The sequence below is a fragment of the Panthera leo genome, chromosome B2 (assembly GCF_018350215.1).
Source record: "Panthera leo isolate Ple1 chromosome B2, P.leo_Ple1_pat1.1, whole genome shotgun sequence".
Classification (NCBI taxonomy): domain Eukaryota; kingdom Metazoa; phylum Chordata; class Mammalia; order Carnivora; family Felidae; genus Panthera; species Panthera leo.
The window spans coordinates 36,875,308-36,898,316 of NC_056683.1; the positions used below are offsets into that span (position 1 = coordinate 36,875,308).

Below are 23,009 nucleotides of genomic sequence, written 5' to 3' on the forward strand. Positions count from 1 at the left end.
TCAAAAGTCTGTGTTGATGTGAATGTAGAACTGAAATTCATTCATATACATTTGCTGATATAAACCCAAATTATTATAAACACTTTTTAAAATAATGACAGTATCTAGTAAAGTTACAGAGAGTACATCCTAGGATCCATGAATAAGCATATGTCCTAGAGGATTATTGTGACTATACTGGTTTAACATGGTTTGAATAGAAAAAAAATTGATAAAGCCTAAGTGTCCAAAAGCAAGAAAACAGTGTTATTTCATGCAGCAGAATACTATACGTAAGTGAAAATGAATGAATCAGAGGAACATAGTCCAACATGGATAAATCTCACAAATAGAAATGAAATAATTAAAAGTTGCAGAAGAATCCATATGGCAGAACACCATTTTTGCAAAGTTTTAAATTGTGCAACGATAGAATGTATTGCTTGGGGCTAAATATACTTAGAGTGATGGGGTCAGGAAATGCCTAGGAATACACAACTCCAAATACAGGAACATGATTTCCCCTAAGGGATGGTAGAGGAGAAGAGGGGAGGGATATACTGGAGATTTAAATATTTTGACGTTGTTTCATAACTAAAGGTGATGGTGGATAAATGGATAATTGTTTCATTCTTTATGCTTCCCTGTATATCTTAAATATTAAATAATATACTTTCAAAAGCTTAAAAGTAATAAGTGCCACATATAGAAATAAAAGGAAAGGCAGCAGTAATGGGGAAGGAATAGTGTAAAATGGTCACTATTTGAGAAGACACAAATTCCAAATAGAGCATAAGTGTTTCTTTTTTTTTGGTAGAAGGATTATTAGTTTCCTACAGTTGTAACAAACCATTAAACCCGTGGTGGCTCAAAATAACAGAAACTCATTCTCTCACAATATTAGAGGCTGAAAGTGTGAAATGAAGGTGTCAGCAGGGTTATCCCCCACTACAAAGGTTCTGGGAGAGAATCCTCCTTTTCCTCTTCCAGCTTTTGGTGGCTCTTGCTTTTCCTTGGTTTACAGCAGCATAAATCACTGCCTCTGTCTTCACATGGCCTTTTCCCTATGTCTAAAATCTCTCACCCCTTTCTCTTCTAAGGACACCAGTCACAGGATTAAGGGTCTGTCACAGTACTCCAACCTGTCTTAAGGGTTAACTTGCTTCAAGCTTATGCACTCCTTGCTTGCTGAACTAAGTCCCTTGATCTATAGCAGAACTTACTTACTTTCCTTGAGATTTTCAGACGACTGGCCTTGAGAAGCAAAGGACCCAACTTTCCTCGACCCAACTTTCCTAGAAGATAAGGCCTGACTACATTGGAAAACAGTTGCCACTGATGCCAGCAGGTCCGTTCAAGGTCATGTCAACATAGGACAAATCTCCTGGGCACCTGCTTCTTCTGCACATAGCCCCCTCCCTTTTTTCATGCCTCCCCTGTTTTAAAAATATATTTTTTAATGTTTTTATTTTGAAAGAGAGAGAGAGCGCAAGCAGAGAAGGGGCAGAGAAAGAGAGGGAGAGAGAGAGAATCCCAAGCAGCCTCTGCATGTCAGCACAGAGCCAGACCAGGCGCTGGAACCCACACAAAACGTGAGATCACGACCTGAGCCAAAATCAAGAGTTGGATGCATAACCAACTGGGCCACCCAGGTGCCCCACCCGTGCCTCCCCTTTTAAAACCCTCCAGCTTCCCCTGAATGGGGAAGATGGTCTTTGAGACATTAGTCTGCCCTCTTCCCAGGTTACCAGCTTCCTGAATAAAGCAACCTTTCTTTGCCTGCCATCACTTGTCTCTACAGTATTGATTTTCAAGCATTAAGTAAGCAAATCTGAGTCAGGAACTGATTCTCAGCCCTGTAACTATTATTATTAGTGTACATAGTAAGGGACAAAAAATACTGAACTGGTAACAGGGGTCCTGAATTTTAGTCATGGGACATGCTGCCCAGTAGTTCAATGAATTAGTTCTGAAACTCAAATGGTGAAGCTGCTCTCTAGTCCTGGATGTCCTCATTTGTAAAACAAAGTGCAGGAAATAAGATGATATCCAAGTTCCCTTCCTGTTCCGAAAATCTATAACTCCATGATGAGTCTGTTTTTCAAGACTCAGCCACTGACAGAAAGATCACACTATTGACAGAAATAAAAATGTCAAAACAATCAACTGAAGATGTCTAGATTTCGTAGGGAATATGCAATTAGAGTACAAAGATTATCAATATGTGTTATGTTATAATTGTCCTAATATAGCCACAATTTAAGTAGCCAGACATTCAAATAAAACACATGTAAATATTGAGTGACTATCTACAGTTTAATGTCTTGAGTTTACTCTTCCAGGATTATTGGTTTATGGCTGAAATAGCACATTTTTTTACCTTGTTTAGTTGTCCATTCTATTTGGCCAAAAAAGAAAAAGAAAGAAAAAAAAAGACTGCCAATGCAGAAATCTAAAATACCTGGCAATAGGTACCTAAGCAACTAATAAAATGATGTCCATTGAGGAAAATTAACTTAACCATAAAAGTGTTTTAAACATACTCTCAATAGATTTTCTAATCTAATCTTAACTGACACATACAAAAAATATGTATAGGCTCTTTGTAGTGAATTGAATTGTGTCCCCCTAAAATATGTCCAAGTCTTAATTCCTGGTACCTGTGAATGTGACCTTATCTAGAAATAGTGTCTTGCAGATGTAGTTAATGATCTCAAGGTGAGATCATCCTGAATCTACAGTGGATCTATTACCAGACAAAGAACCAGGTCCCTCATTGTATTTTCAAGGTCTTGGGCAACCCAACCATTTACTGTTTTATATATGCTGCATGTTTTTTTCTTTCCATGAAGTCTTAAGAGAACTCTCTAGAAGATGTACTTTTCCCATATCTCAGGCATCGTCAGGAGTGTTATCATTTGGCAGTATTCCATGAGCCTATTTTCTGTCAGAGGTCATTAAACTATTACACGGATCATGGTGCTACAAACCTAATACTGCAATGCACATCTTTAGAACAAAACCTGTGTCCCTATTTGGCACAGTATTATTTGTTTAGAATATATTTTCAAAAGAGGAATTTGTAGGTTAAGGCACATGGATATATTTAAGGTTCTTTAAAATATATAACATTCTGTAATTTGTTTGTTACTACATAGAATCTATAGACATACTCTGGGAAGATGGCAAGGACTAAACCATAAGTGCCAAAACTAGATGATGAGACAAAAAAAAAAAAAAAAGGGGGGGGGGGCCAGAGAGAAATCCTTTATTACTCACAGCCCAACAAACAGCAGGAATATCATCACAAGGGAAACCAGTTCTGAGCCCAAGTACCACTGGGCAACACTGTGGCTCACATGCAGCTGGTGGATTGGGGGGGCAGCTAAGGAATCCAGGGCTAAGGGCTCATCATCTTTTGTAGCAAGCAGTAAACCAGCCAGTGCCCCTCCCACGGGAAGTGAGCAGTTGGTTCTAGGTCCTAATGTGATTGCTGTCATCTACTTAATTGCCTAAACACTAGCTAAAGATACAGCTCAGAGTCAGAGGACAGTTAGGTCTTGCAGTTTGGCATAGTTCCCTGTGGACCCCATAACTTCATACTGCATAATTACCGCATGGTACTTCTTAACATGGATGGACCATGTTTTATTGAACTTTACTTGTGATTTTTATAGTCATTGCTGGCTTTGGGATGTTTTGTTTTTGTTTTAATCAGTTGTCAGATCTTCCAGTTCTCATTTTGGACTGATCTGCTCTACAGTCAAAGACTGACTCTAATACCTAATTAAAACCGACACCAGCCGCACCATGTCAGGGAGTTATAAGGAAAACAGAAACGTACTGGAAAGGGCAGGGGGGTAGACTTTGAAAAGAAGTCCATTTTCTTCAGAGTCTTTCTGTTCTCTGTATTACCAGTCATAGGTTTCTGAGCAAACAAATTCAACAGAAAACAATTAACATTCTCAAGTGAAACGCTAAGTAGCTTCAGAAAAGTGTAAAGGTCATGGGGGCACCTGGATGGCTCAGTGGGTGGAGCCTGCGACTCCTAATCCCAGAGTGGTGAGTTCCAATCACACATTTGGCGCAGAGATTATTACTTAAAGGAAAGAAATCTCAGAAAGGAAGAAAGAAAAAAGGAAAGAAGGAAAGAAAAGGCCATAGAAAACTTTATTTTATACATTTAAGCATTTCCATGGCAGTCCTCTCAAAGCATACCTTGCAATCCTCCCAAGCCCGCACCCCGCTCAATTTCCCGCTCTAGGCGGCTGCCCTTCAGTGACCCAATGACCCTGGCCGCTCCACGATGTTTCACTTCTCCAGCTCCGAAGGCGGGGCGGGGTGGGAGTGGGGTGCGTGTCCCGTGCAGAACAGCACGCGCGCAGGGGCGGGCCTCCCCCCGCAGCCTGTGCTCCCGCACCCGGCACCGCGCGGGGAGCAGCGCGCAGCACAGCCCACGCGGGGCGCCCCAGAGCGAACCGGTGCCAGACTCTCAACGGCCGCACCTCGGTGGCCGCGGAGCCGGGAGCAGCTCCCCCGGCGCACCCCGGCCTCCTCGCCGACCTGGGTGAGCTGCGGACGGCGGCAGGTGAGTGCGCGGCGGGGGCTCGACGGGGACGCGACGAGCTCCTGTCCCTAGCCCTCTCTTCTCGGGATGCGAAGGCCCGCTTTCCTCCCTAGGTGGGAATCACAGTCGGTGCTGGAATTCAGTTTCTCACCTCCCAGCTAGTCCTCTCGACCAGCCCAGCTAACACCCTACGGCACAACCCCAGCTCAGTCATCGCCTTTTGTAAATCCCAGTCTCTTCACTCCCCCTGCTAAGAGTTCAAAACTAAGGCAGACTAAATACCTATCCCTCCAGCTTATTTTCTCTACCTCCCTTTTCCTCTCTCCCCTGCACCCCGAAAGTCTCATCACTGAGCGTCCCACTTTTCCCAAGCAAGCTCTCCCTTTTCCTGCTTTGGTGCATTTGCACTCTGTTATCCCCCCGCCTGCAGCCTGAAATAAATACTCCCCTAGTCCATGTTCTCATGACAGCTCTTCTTCAGACCCAACTCAAATGTCTTGTCTGTCAGGTTGTTTTCCAGAAGTTTCTCTTTTATGTCAGTCTCTCTCAGCCCTTTGCTAATTCACCTTTTCTTGACACTGACCATCCAGTGTATGTTTAACAGTCTGTCCCCCCAACTTGTTTGTTTTGCTCCAGAAGAGGCCTCTTAGTTTTGTTTTCTTTTTTAAATGTTTTTATTTATTTTTAAGAGAGAGACACACACAGAGCACAAGCAGGGGAGGGGCAGAGAGAGAGGGAGACACAGAATCTGAAGCAGGCTCCAGGCTCTGAGCTGTCAGCACAGAGCCTGATGTGGGGCTCAAACCCACAAACTGTGAGATCATAACCTCAGCTGAAGTCAGAGCCACCCAGATGCCCCGGGGTCTCTTAATTTTATATGTAGCTACAGCCGCCAAGCACACAGAAGACCTTCCACCATCAGGAATCAACTAATGCAAGAAGGGATAGGGTTATAGAAATGGGTGCAAGAAGAAGGAATGTGGTTGAAGTGGCTGTCGGCTTCGCTCCCTGGTGTGTCATTTGCTCACTTCAGTCTTCCTATGCGTGGAGAAGTCCACTGTCCTAACTGCTCCTGAAAATGAGCAGGGATGACTTTGTGCAGGTGCAGTGAACCTTCAAATTGAACTTAAGGAGAAGGACTGGTGGAAATTGAGAATGATTGCAAGTGGCATCAAGTTGTCTGTGGAGGGGAAAGAGATGAATAGGTGTTTATCCTGAATTCACTCTGCTCGATGGCTAGCCAAGTATGAATACTTGCGTCTTTATTGCATAAGTAATCTTGCCAAATCCTAAAATCCATAGGGAATTTTAGGTTCTAAATGTTAATGGTGCAGGGGACAATATAAACACGTGTCATTTGTTGTTGTATGTGATACATACACATATGAGTAAAATAGGCACATGATTCTATTTTTTAAAAAATCATACAGAAAGTTATAAAATTGGAAAGTACAACTCTTCCTCTACTTCCCCCTCCATCTTTCTCTCTCAAGGGGATCGCTGGTGATAACTGTTGTGTATCTTTCCTGGAAAGCTTTTAACATGTTTTATCAAATCTAAACTATTACTGATCATAATTTTATGCAGTTACATAAATGAAAATTACATAGTTATGTAACTGCATGAAGGAAAACATGTGATGAAAGAAAAAATGTTGCCAATTAAACCTTTTAAAAAATGTGCATCTTAGAAAAGATGAAATACCATATATACGCATTTATATATACACTTATAAAAATGTATACAGTTGGTACTGTTATGTAGTGTACTTTGCTTTGCTTTTTTTCTTTCATATAAATAATCCATGTTGGAGATCTTTCTACATCTGTAGATGTAGTTCTACTTCATTCTTTTTATTTCTAGTGTCTGTATTAAAATTTTATTGAACAGGATACCATTATCAAGCTCAAACTTGTCTGTGCACCCACCCAATGAGCAGTAAGCCAATGCCTGAGGCACGAGTTCTGAAGCAAAGAAAACTTTATGATCAGAAGGACAGAACCAAGGAGAAGGCAAGGGTCATTCCCAAAGCTGCTTCCCCCTGCTAAGCGTTGGGACAGCTTCTGTACATGAGAGGAGGCTAAGGGGTTTCTTGAAACCTTAAGGGAGGGGGCCTTGAAACAATCTGGAGGTAAGCATTCTTCCCACAATGAGGAGCTATTTGGCACCTAGTAGAATCAGATATGTCAAGACAAATGTTACTGTCTGGTTTCCCATTAGGTTTCTACAATCAGTGGGTAACCGGGGAGTAGGGGGTAAAGAAGCAATCAATGATTGATTGTGCCTGAGGTTAAGAGGTGCATAAAACATAAGTAGAGAACCAATCAGTACGTGGAGCTAAGTTAATGCAGTTAATACAACTATAGTTCTGTTTATGCTTTCAAAACAAGTCCAGGAACCAAGCATTTGGCCTTAGTACTGCAGTTCAATTAATGGGTTCTCCCCCTACCTCTTCTTTCCTTCCTTCCTCCCTTCCTTCCTCCCTTTCTTCCTTCCTTCCTCCCTTCCTTCCTTCCTCCCTTCCTCCCTCCCTTCCTTTTTCTCTCTCTTTCTTTTTTTGTAATTGGTTACCACTTATTGAGCACCTACTATATTTAACATCTTTTTAAAAATTGAAGTATAATTAACACAGAGTGTTATATTCCTTTTACGTATACAATGGGTCCTTTAGAAGGGACATTTTTTGGATGTTTCCAGGAAGTATGTTTGTTTTTGCACTTGTTTTTGCTGTTACAAACATGTTGCAGTGAACAATCAACCTTCTCTGTATATATACATACATACATACATATGTACATACATACATACAAATTGGATATAATGTGAATAATATAGTAAGCTAATTCATGTTTACTAAGATTTTCCCATTTCAACTATGTACTCTATTCAAACTTTTGGTACAGTTTTTAGGAATTCTAAATAAAGTAGTTGTATACATTTCCTAACCTAAAATTAAATGGTTGCATCAGTCTTTGGAAGTGGTAAGCTGGTATTTTATTTTCAGAGTTTAGTACATGCCCAGTACGATTTGGCATTTGAAAGCCATGTAGAAAATGCATCTTAAATTATTTTGTTAAGAGGAAGAATTCTACACTTCCCCTAGGCATGATCTCCCCATGTGGGCAGTGGTTTATTTATTTATTGGGCAATTTATTTATTTATTTTGAGTGTCTTAGATGATGAGGGATCGTGGGGCGAGCTGAGGGCAAAGTACAGGCTAAAAGCACCTCCTCCCTGCCCCCAGGTGGGATATGTGAGATATTCCTCGTACACTCCTGGCTGCTCAAGAACAGGGGAAAGGAAAGAAAGCAAATGGGTGACTGAGAAATCACAGGCATGCAGGACAGGAGTCTCCTTCAGTTTACAGATAACTTAGTGAACTGCAAGAAAAAGGCAATCTTATCCATACCGTAATCTCCAGAAACCTATAGACTCCATTTCCCGGAGCCCTAATATCACCCTTATCAAGACGTAACGGGGTTTAAGTGCTTGCCGTGGTGATGTGGGAAACAAAGGCAAATGAGAAATGAAATTCCCTTACTGCCTATAGCCCATTTACAAGTCCTTGAAACAGGCTGAGTGACCTTCCTCTAGGAGCCCAGTTGCCTTGATGATGACACTTTGCAAAATGGAATCTTGGCTTATTATTATCCTGATCCTTCCTCCCACCCCCAAGATCCTGTGAGTCTACTAAAACACATAAAAATTCCTTTGCAAGCCTTCTTTACTTTAACCCCCAAGTATATGTTGGCAATTATACTGCAAGCATATGGCCCCTGATATCCATCTGAATAGTCTCATGACTGAGGTTTTACTAAGGAATATAATAAATGACATTTTCCTAACAACAGCTAGCCCTTCAAGGTCCTGGAAACTTTGCTTCCAAAATTCCTTAGAGACTTAAGCTGTCCCTTACCCCCTCCCAACCTGAAGGTTTATAATCAGTCACTCTTCACAGCCCCAGTGCAACTCTTTCTGCCATGGGTCCTGTCCCTGTGCTTTAATAAAATCATCTTTTTTGCACCAAAGACATTTTCAAGAATTCTTTCTTGGCCACTGCCTCTAAACCCCAATATCACCCCAAATCCCATGGTTAGATATGTGATTTATTTTAAAAATATTAAAGCATAACAAATTATTTAGAATTTATTTATTTCTCACTCACAATAGTGATTAATACCTGGTTATCAGTTTCTTTATATTCAGTGTTTGTTCATAGACTATTAACCATAAACACTCTTTAATGTTCACAGAATAAGAGCTTATCCTGCCCTTAGCTTGAAATATTGAGGCACTTGGCTGGCTCAGTCAGTGGAGCATTTGACTCTTGATCTTGGGGTTGTGGGTTCAAGCTCCACACTGAGTATAGAGATTGCTTAAAAATAAAATCTTAAAAGGGGCTCCTGTGTGGCTCAGTTGGTTAAGTGTCCAACTTGGGCTCAGGTCATGATCTCACGGTTTGTGAGTTGGAGCCCCGCATCAGGCTCTGTGCTGACGGCTTAGAGGCCTGAAGCCTGCTTTGGATTCTGTATCTCCCTCTCGCTGCCCCTCCCCTGCTCACACTCTATCTCTCTTTCTCTCAAAATAAATAAATATTAAAAAAAAATAAAAAATAAAATCTTAAAAAATATATGCAGGTACATAGATATCAGCACTTAGTAGAGCACAAGTTAAACTCTTTCATGAAACATGTAAGTATTCTAATGTTTCAGAAATTAAATGCTTTTTATTCCTCCTTAAACAGTTTCACCTAAGTTCCAAGGAAACTGAGGTAAGACGACACACATAGAGGTGGAAAGTGTATATATGTTATAGTGAAATGTTTACCTGAATTGAAGCTATAGATTGCATTTATTAGATTAGCATATGAGCAGAGTCAGTCAAAATGGATTTTTTCTGTGTATCTTATGATAAACTTGATGAATTTTTTTTTTTTTTTTAGATTTTTTTTTTTTTTTAACGTTTATTTATTTTTGGGACAGAGAGAGACAAAGCATGAACAGGGGAGGGGCAGAGAGAGAGGGAGACACAGAATCGGAAGCAGACTCCAGGCTCTGAGCCATCAGCCCAGAGCCCCACGCGGGGCTCGAACTCACAGACCGCGAGATTGTGACCTGAGCTGAAGTCGGATGCTTAACCGACTGAGCCACCCAGGCGCCCCAAAACTTGATGAATTTTTGATGAGATTTTCAGAACTACTTAGGAGTGCTAGAAAAAAATCACTGGCAAAACTAAGCCAATTTGGGGACACCTGGGTGGCTCAGTCAATTGGGTGTCCAACTTCAGCTCAGGTCATGTTCTCATGGTTCATGGATTCAAGCCCCACGTTGGGCTCTGTGCTGACAGCTCAGAACCTGGAGCCTGCTTCGGATTCTGCGTCTCCATTTCTCTCTGCTCCCTCCCACACTCACATTCTGTCTCTCAAAAATAAAATAAACATTAAAAAAGTTGAAAAAAAAAAAAAAGAACTGAGACAGTTTTCTAACATATTAGCATTAAGATCTGTGCTTTAAAAAAAACATGTTTTATCATTGGTTATTTACTTATTTTAATTGATTCTGAATCCTTGCTGTTTGTAGTCATTTGGAAGAATAAATATAATATGACATCATTCTAAGCTTTTTTTCCCCTACTAACTTCTCCCTTTTTTGACCTCTTCATAGCCTTTCCTGTCTTTACCTCTTTACTTTTCTTTCTAGGTTTCTTCCCTCTCTTCTTACTGAATCCAGCTTAGTCTTCAAATGCAACTTATGCTCAAATCCTCCATGAAATCCTCTTTGTCTATTTTGTTGACACTAATTCTTCCCTTCTCTGAATTATTTTCCAGTAGAACTCTGCAGTTTCACACTCTTGACTGATTTGCGAAGATCTCTCTCCAATAGCATTGTGAATCCTTGAGGACAAAAGTCTCCTTGTTTTCTGCCTCCCAGAGTGAGTATCGTGGCCCTGGGCACATAGTAGTTACACCATTTTGCATGGCGGCTGGGGCTGTGGCACAGGAACAGGGGAGAAGCTTTCATTTTTTTCTTCCCTTTCATACTTGTTTTCAATGAAATTTCCTTCTCTAAGGCTAGGGATTCAGCCTGACCTTAGTAACCATAGGTACTCTTTAACCCAACTGGTGATATTCAGGACTAAATGAAGCATTTTTAGCTTTAATATTCTTTCTTTGCAAGATCACAAATAGCTATTTGAGTAAGGGGTGGGGGAAACTGGTGCCTACAGAGGGTTAACAGTCATCTGTGCCTAAACTAATTCTATCTCTTTTTTACCTTTCTTATTTAGTATTAAAATGCCTTCTTTTTTCCCCTGGTGGGTTTGAGGGGAAATTTTCCAAACTAAAGCTTCCTGACAGATGGTCAATAAATTGGTCATTTCCTTACTGCAGTGTTTATCGTTTTTTTTAAATAGCATTTTATTTGTTTTTTTTTAACAATTTTTTACTTTATTATTATTATTTTTTTAATGTTTATTAGTTTTGAGAGAGAGAAAGAGAGACAGCAAGCAAGGGAGGGGTGGAGAGAGAGACACACACAGAATCAGAAGCAGGCTCCAGGCTCTGAGCTGTCAGCACAGAGCCCAATGCGGGGCTTGAGCTCACAGACCACGCCTGAGATCATGACCTGAGAGGCTGAAGTAAGCCTCTTAACCGACTGAGCCACCCGGGCACCCTGTTAACAGTTTTTTTAAGTTTATTTATTTATTTTAAGTGAGAGAACGAGAGCAGGGGAGGGGCAGACAGAGTGGGAGAGAGAGAGAATCTCAAGCAGGCTCTAACAGTGTAGAGCCCCTATGCAGGGCTCAAACTTGCTAACTGTGAGAACATGATCACAGCTGAAATCAGGAGCTGGTAGCTTAATGGATTGAGCCACTGAGGCTCCCCTAAAAATAGCATTTTAAAATTGAGTTATAAGCTTATTTCACATAACATAAAGTTCACCATGTTAAGGCATAGCCTTCAATGGTTTTTATTATATTCACTGTGTTGTGCAACCATAAATAATTGCTATCTAATCCCAGAGCATTTCTATTATCCAAAAAAGACAGTCAGGCCTATTAGCCATTAGGCCCAGTTCTTCCTTCCCTATCCCCTGGCAACCTCTGATATACTTTCTGTCTCTATGGATTTGCCTTTTCTGGATATTTCATATAAAAAGATTCATACAATATGTGGCCTTTTGTGTTTGGCTTCTTTCACTTAGTGTGGTGTTTTCAAGGTTCATCCCTGCTCTAGCATGTAACAGTCCTTCATGCCTTCTTATGACAGAATAATATTCCATTATAAGGTATGCCACATTTCAAGGTATGCCATGAACATTTACCTACAGATTTTTGTGTGAACAGATGTTATCAATTCTCTTGCATGGAATTGGTAAAATTCTACCCTGGACTGGAATTACTGGCTCATGTGGTCATTCTGTGATTAGGTTTTTTTGTTTTGTTTTGTTTTGTTTTTAATGTTTATTTATTTTTGAGACAGAGAGAGACAGAGCATGAATGGGGGAGGGTCAGAGGGAGGGAGACACAGAATCTGAAATAGGCTCCAGGCTCTGAGCTGTCAGCACAGAGCCCGATGCGGGGCTCGAACTCACGAACTGCGAGATCATGACCTGAGCCGAAGTCGGCCGCTTAACCGACTGAGCCACCCAGGCGCCCCTGTGATTAGGTTTTTGAGAAACTAACTGCCAACCTGTTTTCCTCAGAGACTGTACTATTTTACATTCCCACCAGCAATGGATGAAGATTTACAGTTCTCTACAACCTTCTCTACACTTTTTATTGTCTTAAAAAAAAATTTTAGGGGTACCTGGGTGGCTCAGTCATTCTTGATTTTGGCTCAGGTCATGGTCTCATGGTTCATGAGTTCAATCAAGGCCTGCATCAAGCTCTCTGCTGTCAGCACGGAGCCTGCTTCATATCCTCTGTCCCCCCCCCCCCGCCTCTCTGCCCCTCCCCAGCCTTTGCGTGCACACACACATGCTTGCTCTGTCTCAAAAATAAATAGACAATACAAAAATTTTTAAAAAAATTATAGCCATCCTAGTGGGTGTAAAGTGCCATCTCCTGGTGGTTTTGATCTGCATTGTCTTCGTTGAGCATTGAGTGTTTTTCCATGTGCTTGTTGGTCATGTGTTATATATATATATATATAAATATATGTATTTATCAAGCATTGTTATACATCTCCCCAAGCATAGAACTTGGCATTTATTTATTTTTTTTAATTTTTTTTAAACGTTTATTTATTTTTGAGACAGAGAGAGACAGAGCATGAATGGGGGAGGGTCACAGAGAGAGGGAGACACAGAATATGAAACAGGCTCCAGGCTCTGAGCTGTCAGCACAGAGCCTGATGCGGGGCTCGAACTCACGGACTGCGAGATCATGACCTGAGCCGAAGTCGGATGCTTAACTGACCAAGCCACCCAGGCACCCCAGAACTTGGCATTTAATTGTTGACAGTTAATATGACTTCCCCAGTCTTCTCCATGGAACTCATATGTACCCTACCAAGACTTACCTTAAATGACAGCTCCTCCTTAGAGATTTCCTTCTTGAGTTTTCTCCTCTGATGCTACAGATTCTCGTGCACACCTTGGCTGACTGTAATGAAACTTTAAGGGTTGGTATGTTTGCCTCCTTCGTTAGGCTGTGAGCTCTCAGCCAATGACGAGAGGTGAGAGAACAGTGCTTTTTTTCAGAAACTGCCAGAGCTGCTGTGACCTCAGGCAACACCCAGGGCAAAGGCAATGGAAGAAAACTGGAGAGATTGGAACCGAGTCAGGAAAGCCCTGGAGGACACAAGAGTTTGTATTTGGCACCCAGAAGTAGGGCAGTGATATGATATGATCTGATATTTAGAAAGATCATTTTTGTCTGTGTGATTGGGTAAGACCTATGACTTCTGTGGGTCTTAGTTTCATTAGCAGTAAAAAGGGAGAGCTGAACTAGATACTTTCTAAGGTTTTTTTTTCTAGTTCTGAAATTATGTGCCATGAATCTCAGAAATCTGGACTCCTCAGGGAATGAACTGTGTTGGATAATAACGTTTTCTGAAAATTTAATCTGTGCCAACCCTTAAAAAAAATAGTGGCCATTTTTAGATGAAAAAAATCATTAAGATTAATTGAATACTTCCCTGACTTCTTAAACATACTATCATGATTTAATTTTCACCTTTCCTTGATGGCTTAAATAATAGTGACTCTATAGTGGTATAAATAATGGTGGTTCTAGAAAGAGCACTGGTTGCCTACAGAGAATCTCTCTAGTGCTAGTGAGCTTAGTCAGTGTATGTGTTTTACCATTATATTGAAATTTAAGTAAATTTTGCTTTGGTTTCAGAAACTAGACAACCATGCCTGACAATATCCTTTGAGAATGGGCATGATTCTCCTACTGAGTAGAGTGAATTGTTTTGCAGAATTCAAAAGCATAAATTAGAACAGAGTGACAGGCAGTTGATATGACTTCCCTAGTATGTATCATTATACTTGTTCTTGAGCTACTATAGATAGTACAATTAACTCCTCTAGGCCAAGATAATGCAAACACAACTCCTGGGTATTTTTTTTAAGTACATTTATTTATTTTGAGAGAGATCGAGAGAGCGAGGGAGGGGCAGATAGAGTTGGAGAGAGAATCCCAAGCAGGCTCTGTGCTGTCGGCATGGAGCCCGACATGGGACTTGATCCTATGAACCGTGAGATCGTGACCTGAACCAAAATCGAGAGTGGAACGGACACTTAACTGACCAAGCCACCCAGGTGCCCCACAACTCCTGGGTATTGCAGATCATTATGTCCAAAAATAACTCAGAGATGTTTACTTAGTTACTTTCCAAGCAAATGTACTCACATGTGAAGAAAGTATACATTAGATTGTGGTCAAGGAACAAAGACAAAACCTGGAATTTATAAAGGAGAGAGGAGAGAGGTTTATAAAAGAGAGAGGAAAGGGGGATGAGAAAAAAAAAGTCTGCAGTTGGTTTGGGAACAGTTGTTCTTTTTTGCATGTCTTGGCCACGAGTGCTTAGCTGGCAGCAAAAAGGTAGGTCAGTTGGGGTATTTCTGTTCTTGAGTAGGCCAATTTAGGATATCAAAGAAAACCATTTCAGCTGTTTATAGGATCTTTGGAAAAGCTGGAGGAGGCAGCTGTGGGGTGCAGGTTACAGGCTGTCTCTGTCTTATGGAGGGCTGCTCATGTCCCTCCACAAGAAGGACCATCTTACTTAGGCCAGGTGTGCACCAGTGTCCTCAGAATTTCTCATTAAAAAGCCTCTTTCTCTGTCTTCTTTTGAAATCTCTGCTTTGGAATTTTATGTTGTTGTGTTCTTCAAGTGTTTACTATTATCCTGGCTTCTGGATCTTAGCCATATCCTGAAAACTTGTTTATTTCGATGGAAGTTTGATTATTGTCCTATAATATGGTTTCTTTCTTTATAAGTGACATTTTCTCCTGTTCCACTGGTGTCTCCTAATTTTCCTGCTTAATGTGCTCATGATAACTTCTGTATTCCTGTATATAGAGCTTTTCTGATTGAGTAGGTCAGATTTATACTTTATATGATACCATTGCTTTAATAAATAGTCACAGTCACATTTTAGGGGGATGCTGTTATAAACAAAAAGTCCATTGGAGTAAGCTGGGAGCTGGAAGTATAGTGGCTTTTCATTGGCTGAGTTGTGACAGCCTGTCATTGCCTGGGCTATTGCTGGGGGAAGGGAAAGTCTTTCATAAATCCTGCGGGATAGGAAAGTAGTATCCATGTACAAGGTCAGGCTCTTGCTATTTGGTCTGCAATTCACAACCAGTGGTAGGGCTGGTAGGATGTGAGAGCTTCCCCCTGCTGGCCTTCCGAAAACATACTAAATGAGGTTTCCCTTTATTAATTTTCACACTGCTAAGAGGAGGTTTTATGCTTTCTGGGGGTTCTTGGATATGCGTATGTAGATGAGATGGCTGGATGGTTGAGTGATTAGTGAATTGTATCACGGAGTTCCTCCATGCAAGGAATATTTCCGTCCGTGTGGTTCTTTGCCTTGTCTCTCGGACAAGTCAGTATCTCAGCTCTAATGCTGTGGTTTTCAATCATTTTTCAGCCCTTACATACCTGAGGACAGGTACCTTCCCATCAGGTGCAGTAATTACTATGACAGGGATGGGATGTGTGTGGAGTGGCAGTCCCCTAGAGGCATATCATAGTCAGGAGGAGCTCTTATAGTTTCAAAAGGGCCCTAGGTATATGTGTGCTGTCCCTCGTTAAAAAATCATTCTCTAGTCCTGTGAGCTTAGCTTCTTCAGTTAATGTAGGAAGGGAGAAATAGATGATTTTCCTACCTGTCCAGGCTCAAGGGGAGGAATAAATTAACACAGAACATTCCATTTATTGTACAGTTTTACAAGAAAACATTGTATAATTCTAGGTTTTGAAGATTCAGGTGCCCGGTGGGAGGAAAACACGGCCAACATGAGCTCTGAAGAAGGTGGTCCACCCTCTTGGCAAGAAGCTCCTCCCTCTTCTGGAGAGGCAGCACCCCCTGGTTCAGAAGGTACCGCCCCTCCGGGAGATGAGGCTCCGCCCCCTCCAGGAGAAGAGGCCCCTCCTCCTTTGGACGAAGAGGCTCCGCTCTCTGTGACAGGGGCAGCCTCCACGGTAGAAACTGGCTCTCTTTCTGAAAGAGATCCTGCTCTTTCTGGAAGTGATTTTCTTAATGTCCCTGCTTCTGAGCATGATGAGCAAGGTGGATATAGAGTTCGACCTAAGTCTGCAGTACGACTGGGCCAATCCCTGCTTTCTGAAGTGCTTTCCCAGTCTTCCCGAAAATCATCCCGATATCATCGAAGCATGAGCGGCATTCCAAATCTCCAGGAAACATTAAAAGAGAGACAGGTTTTGCTTATAATAAGATTTTTCAAGTGTCACTTTTATGTCACAGTAATTTTTTTGGTGGTCTTTTCCCATAATTAACAATTTTTCCCTGTGGTTTTCATTCTTTAGGCAAGATTTAGAGAAGCAAGGGAAAATCGGAAAACGAAAATTGACCCTTCATACAAATATATATTTGAAATTCTAGCGGAGAAGCTTGGCCTGGACTTGGTAACCGTTGAAGAATTAATTTTGGACTGTCCATCTGTGAGTTTAAATCTTACTAGTTTTTAATTGCTCTTTGACAACTGATTGTTTTAAGAGGCTGGGGTCATTGTCATGAACAACAGAATATTTAGAAAGGGAAGGTTGAAATTTTACCAATTAGGGGAGTTTTATATGACTTAAAGCCAGTTGAATCATATTTTTAGTTAGGTCTACTATTGAGTAGGAAACGAAGAGAAGAGTTAGCAATTCGAATTTGGCTAAAATTTGAACTCAAAATGCCCTTAAAAGTTAGAGGGATAGTCAAGCACAGATAGAGTTAACTAGTTTAAAGGCACAGGTCAGGGGCCCCTGGGTGCCTCAGTAGGTTAGGCATCCAACTCTTGATTTCAGCTTAGGTCATGATCTCACAGTTTGTGAGTTCAAGCCCTGCATAATGCTCTGCGCTCACAGTGTGTGGAGCCTGCTTGGGATTCTCTCTCCCTCTCTCTCTCTCTCTCTCTCTCTCTCTAATGAAAGCACAGGTTGTGTAAACTACATATGCAAATAATTTGGATAGAAAAACAAACTGGGCACATATGAACTAGGGAACAGTGACTTTTGCATGAGCTTTGTAGAAAACAAAGAGGTGATTACCATGTCAGGGACAGCCCTAGATTATGCCTACTTTCCTGGCAAAATTATTAACAGTCCCTCCTTTCACTCCTAAAAAGTCCCGGTTTTGGCTGATGAATTTCTGTGGTCACCCTAATTAGAGTAATATATGATAAGCTGTGACTTTCATAGAAGCTATCGGAAGCAGTATCACTGCTTCCTTTCAGATAGCTGTGGCTCTATATTAATTTTCAAAAAAAATTACTACAAGTTGCCTGAGCTCTTTACCACCTCTTGGAGTGGACTGGCCTGGAGCCCCAGCAAGACCAGAGAGCAGGTACATACTGGTGGTGAGCTGGTTGTCCCACTGAATGCACTGATGAGAGAGTAGGGTAGGGGGGCAGTGTTGTGGTGAGGTTGTCATCGTTGGGGTCCCTACCCCCTGCTTTTATAGGGACCAGTGAACTTGGGCAAAACTCTTTAGCTTGCTCTAGGAGCCAAGATTCTGGGGAATGGTGCCTAGAGGAGTCTCTCCCTTGCTTGATGCAAGGTGTTGCCAAGTTCTGGAAAGTTGTCTGCCTTTCACTTCTTTCAGGACCCTATAAAAGTTGAGAACTAGCAGTCCTCTGATAGCATGAGTGGGATTGCTCAATTTCCTGTTCCCTTAGTGTGTTATGGTGATCTGGGAATGTGATCGATGCACAGAGATCAATAATCTGAGCTATTTTAATGGCTAAAGATAGAAAAATGCATGGGGATGTGCACATAAAAGAAGAGGTGCCACAGAAAGCAACTGAAATAGAGTGTAGTTTCTCAGGTTGCCGAAATTCTCTGCAGGAATGTACAGGTGTGGTCAAGGATAGCTTCATGGGCATGTGGACTGTGCAAACAGGCCCCTGGGCTGAAGGGTCCTGTACTTGGCTTAATGATCTCCTGTCACCACCTTGAAATTCTTTAAAAAACTTTTTTTAAGTTTTTAAATTCCAGTATAGTTAACATATAGTGTTATGTTGCCTTCAGGTGTACAACGTCATGATTCTACGATTCTGTACATCACCCATTGCTCATCATGATCAGTGTACTCTTTAATCCCCATCACCTATTTCACCCATTGCCCCTGCCCCATGCACCTCCCCTCTGGTAACCATCAATTTATTCTCTATAGTTATGAGTCTGTTTCTCGGTTTGTGTGTCTCTCTCTGTCTTCTTTTGTCCTTTGTGTATTTGTTTTGTTTCTTAACTTTCACATATGAATGAAAACATATTTATCTTTCTCTGACTAGCTGATTTTGCCTAGCATTATACTCTTCAGCTCCATGCATGTTGTTGCAAATGGTGAGATTTCATTCTTTTTTATGGCTGAGTAATATTCCATTGTGTATATATACCACATCTTCTTTATCCATTCATCTATTGATGGACATTTGGGCTGCTTCCATAATTTGGCTATTGCAAATAATGGTGCAATAAACATAGAGGGTCATGTATTCCTTTGAATTAATGTTTTTGTGTCTCTTCAGTAAATACCCAGTAGTGTGATTACTGAATCATAGGGTAGTTCTATTTTGACTATTTTAACTTTTTGAGGAAACTCCATACTGTTTTCCACAGTGTCTGTACCAGTTCGCATTCTCACCAGGGTTCCTTTCTCTCCACACCCATGCCAACACTTGTTTCTTATGTTTTTTATTTTAGCCATTCTGACAGGTGTGAGGTGATATCTCATTATAGTTTTGATTTTCATTTTCCTGTTGATGAATGATATTGAGCATTTTTTCATGTGTCTGTTGGCCATCTGTATGTCTTCTTTGGGGAAATGTCTGTTCATGTCTTCTGTCCATTTTGAATTGGATTATTTTGGTTTCTTTATGTTTAGTTGTATAAGTTATTTATATGTTTTGGATACTAATCCTTTATCAGATATATCATTTGCACATATCTTAACCCATTCAGTAGGTTCTCTTTTAGTTTCGTTGATTGTTTCCTTTGCTTTGCAGATTTTTGTTTTGATGTAGTCTAAATAGTGTATTTTTGCTTTTGTTTCCCTTGCCTCAGGAGACATATCTACAAAAAAAATGTTGCTATGATTAATGTCAGAGAAATTACTGCCTGTGCTCTCATTTATGATTCTGTTTAAATATTTAAAATATTTAAAAAATATTAAATATTTTAAATTAATTTATTATTTATTTAAATTAATATTTAATATTAATTAAATTATTAATTATAATTTATATTAATATAAAATATTAATAATTTATATTAATATAATTTATAGTAATATAAAATATTAATAATAATTTAATTATTAATATAATAATATAATTATTTAAATATTATTAAATATCTGTTAAAATATTTAAAAAATATTTTTTTGTGAGAGTTTGTGAAAGTGGGGGAGGGGCAGAGAGGAAGTGGGGGACAGAGACTCTGAAGTGGGCTCTGTGCTGACAGCAGAGAGCCCGATGCAGGGCTCAAACTCACAAACCATGAGATCACGACTGAGCCAAAGTTGGATGCTCAACCGACTGAGCCACCCAGTCGCCCCTCATCTGGGATTTTTATGGCTTCAGGTATCACATTTAGGCCTTAAATTCACTTTGAGTTTATTTTTGTATATTCTGTAAGTTTCATTCTGTCCAGTTTCATTCTGTCCAGATTTCCCAGCACCATTTGTTGAAGAGACTGTCTTTTTCCCATTGCATATCCTTGCCTCTTTTGTTGAAGACTAATTGACCATATCCACCTTGAAATTCTTTTTTCTTTTTACTTTATTTTAATCCCAGTTAATATATAGCGTATTATTAGATTCTGGTGTATAATATAGTGATTCAACTTCCATACAAAACTCAGTGCTCATCGCAAGTGCATTCCTTAATCCCTGTCACCTAGTTAACTCATAACCCCCAACCATCTCCCCTCTGGTAATCATTAGTGTGTTCTCTATAGTTAAGTCTGTTTCTTGGTTTGCCTTGTTTTTTTTCTATTTGCTCATTTGTTTTATTTCTCAAATTTCACATGTGAGTGAAATCATACAATATTTGTCTTTCTCTGACTTATTTCACGTACAATAATACTCTAGTTCCACCCATGTCATTGCAAATGGCAAGATTTCATTCTTTTTTATTTTTTATGGGTAATTTTCATATATGTATCTTAAATTTTCATATATATATACATATACATATGGAAAATGATGAGGTATATGTATATACCTAGGATTAGTTATCATATCTAGGATTAGGGTTTGGTTTAGGGCCAGAATAAGGGTTAGGGCCAGTGTGATTTTACGTGCCTATTATCTTGCAGTTCAGAGATCTCTCCAGAGGGATAAGTTTAGGGTTAGGGTTAGGGGTAGGGGTTAGGGGCTAGGGTATATGTTTGGGTTATGATTAGGTTTTCACTTAAAGTAATGCTTTCTATCTACATCTATGTTGTTGCAAATGGGAAGATTTCATTCTTTTTCATTGCTATGTAATATTTCATTATAGATGTATGCCAATTCTTTTTTTTTTTTTTTTTTTTTTTACCCTCAGATGTTGAATTAGGGTTAGTTTGGGGCTAGGATAAGAATTAGGGTTATGGCTAGGGCCAGTGTAAGGGTATGTGCCTGTTATCCTGCTGTTCAGAGACTTCTCTAGAGGGATAAGTTTAGGGTTAAGGTTATGGTTATAGTTCGGGTGAGGGGTTAGTGGTTCACAGTTAGGGGTTAGGGTTAGGCTTAGGGTTAGGATTAGGTTAGAGCTAGGGTTAGGGTGAGGGTGAGGGTATGTGCCTCATATCCTGAAGTTAAGAGACCTCCATAGAGGTTAGGTTTAGGGTTAGAGGTAGGCTTAGAGGTAGAGTTTAGGGGTTACCAGTAGAGGTAGGGGTAGGGGTAGGTTTAGGGTCAGGGTTAAGGCTAGGGTCAGGGTTATGGTTTGTGCTTGGCATCCTGCTGTTCAGAGACCTCTCTAGAATATGAAACCTCAGACTCCTGGTGGGTTGAGAATAAATTTGGCAACCATCCAGTGAGCTGTGATAAAGCAGGAATTTGGTGCTCTAAATACTTTTTTTTAATTAAGTTTTTATTTAAATTCTGGTTAGTTAGTTTACAGTGTAATATTAGTTTCAGGTATAGAATTTAGTGATTCAACACTCCCATACAGTACCTGATGGTCATCACAATAAATGCACTCCTTAATCCTCACCACCTATTTAACCTATCTCCCCAGTTACCTCCCCTCTGGTAACCATCCAATGTTCTCTATAGTTAAGAGTCTTAATATTTCTTAATAATTTTTTTAATATTCATTTTATTATTAGAGAGAGAGACAGAGAATGGGGGAGGAGGGCAGAGGGAGAGAAAGAGAGAATCCCAGGCAGGCTCCATGCTCATCACAGAGCCTGATGCAGGGCTTGATTCCATGACCTGGAATCATGACCTGAGTTGGACATTCAACTGACTGAGCCACCCAGGTGCACCAAACCTTAATTTCTTAACAAATGTTCCTGCGTTTTCATTTTGCACTGGCCCCACAGATTCTGTAGCCTGTTCTTGCTGTGGATGATACCACTTGTACAGCAAGATAGGTAATCAAACTTGTTTCACCTGAAAATTTCTAGGCCATAAATTTGGTTAATCCCACAATTGGAATCCCAGAAGCTCTGTTAAAGATTTAGGCATATACATTGGCGCTGGCTAGTAATGTTGGAGAAGGACAGCTGCTAGGACTACATTGAGATGGGTGCCTGTGGAGCTGGTCATCTCACTTTTAAATATTTGCCAGCTGGCTTTCTGGGCTGATAGTCTATGTATGGAGGAAGTCTTTCTCACTGGGTAGCCTCTTGGCCAGGAAGTGAGAGTATCATAAGCCTGCAAACCTTTTCATTTGTCATTCCTGGACAGTGTCTTGTATTTTGGGTCTGTGTGGTTAAGTTCTTCCTTTGAGGCCACCATGGACCAGGTTAGACACTGGTTAGGCTGCCCATCTAGGAAATCTAGGGAAACCTAGATCTTAAGGGAAGAATCAAACCAGGAAAAGTGTTTCAGTAAGAGTTGTTTATTAGTTGCAAAGCCACGGTGGAGTGAAGATAGTACAGCCAGGGGGGAAACCAATCTCTAAATCTGGGAGAGATAAGAATGCTTATTTGGTCGAATGGATCAAGAAAGCACCTATAGTAAATTGGCATCAAGATTGGTGGACAGGTGAATAAGAAGATGGAACCAGGAACGAAGGGTGGAATGGTTTGGTGTAGTGGTTTAGGAAACTGGGTATATGAAAAGGTTTTCCTTTTATGTGAAACCTGGTGTAACAATGAAGCCTAAAAGCAGCTCATTAAAGTCCCCACAAAGGGTGACGGTGAGAGTGTGATGGTTATTTTGTTTGCCTTCAGATCTATTGCCCACCCTTCACCACCCTACTCTGTGGCCCAGAAAGCTGACCTCTCGAGAACCCATCACCTGGGCTCCTTTGCTCTCCGGCTTCCATGTGACTCAGTCACTAGGAAGCACCAGCAGGAGATTAGAGGGCAGGTGGGGTGAGAAGTCTTATTTCTGCCTGTTTGGCTATTTTTCTGGCTACGGTCATATCCTCTTACTAGAGTCCTTCCCAAACAGATCTTCTCCCACAGCTCTGTGTCCACTTGCATCCAGATACACCATTCACCCAGTCATCACACTTTCAGGCCTTGGTACTTCTTTTTCCTTTGTTGATAGTCCTGTTGTTGCTGCTCGTGCCACAGCTTCCCTTAACCCTGCTCTGGCCTCTGGCAGTAGCCTCTTTATCATAAAGT

General features: G+C 40.7%; 1 protein-coding gene across 7 annotated transcripts in view; it reads left to right on the plus strand.

Annotated features, from left to right (window-relative positions):
• Window positions 1-4,468: 4,468 nt before the first annotated feature.
• The window catches only part of DNAH8 (dynein axonemal heavy chain 8), a 333,661-nt gene continuing 315,120 nt past the window's right edge, over window positions 4,469-23,009 (plus strand). For 6 of the 7 annotated variants that reach the window (XM_042938632.1, XM_042938634.1, XM_042938636.1 and 3 more), the window contains exons 1-4: window positions 4,469-4,567; window positions 10,377-10,477; window positions 15,973-16,439; window positions 16,548-16,682. In XM_042938632.1, coding sequence (XP_042794566.1) covers window positions 16,017-16,439; window positions 16,548-16,682 — 558 coding nt within the window. In that variant the 5' untranslated portion in view covers window positions 4,469-4,567; window positions 10,377-10,477; window positions 15,973-16,016. Of the gene's footprint in view, window positions 4,568-10,373; window positions 10,478-15,972; window positions 16,440-16,547; window positions 16,683-23,009 lie in introns of all 7 variants that reach the window. The other variant, XM_042938633.1, reaches the window with a different exon arrangement.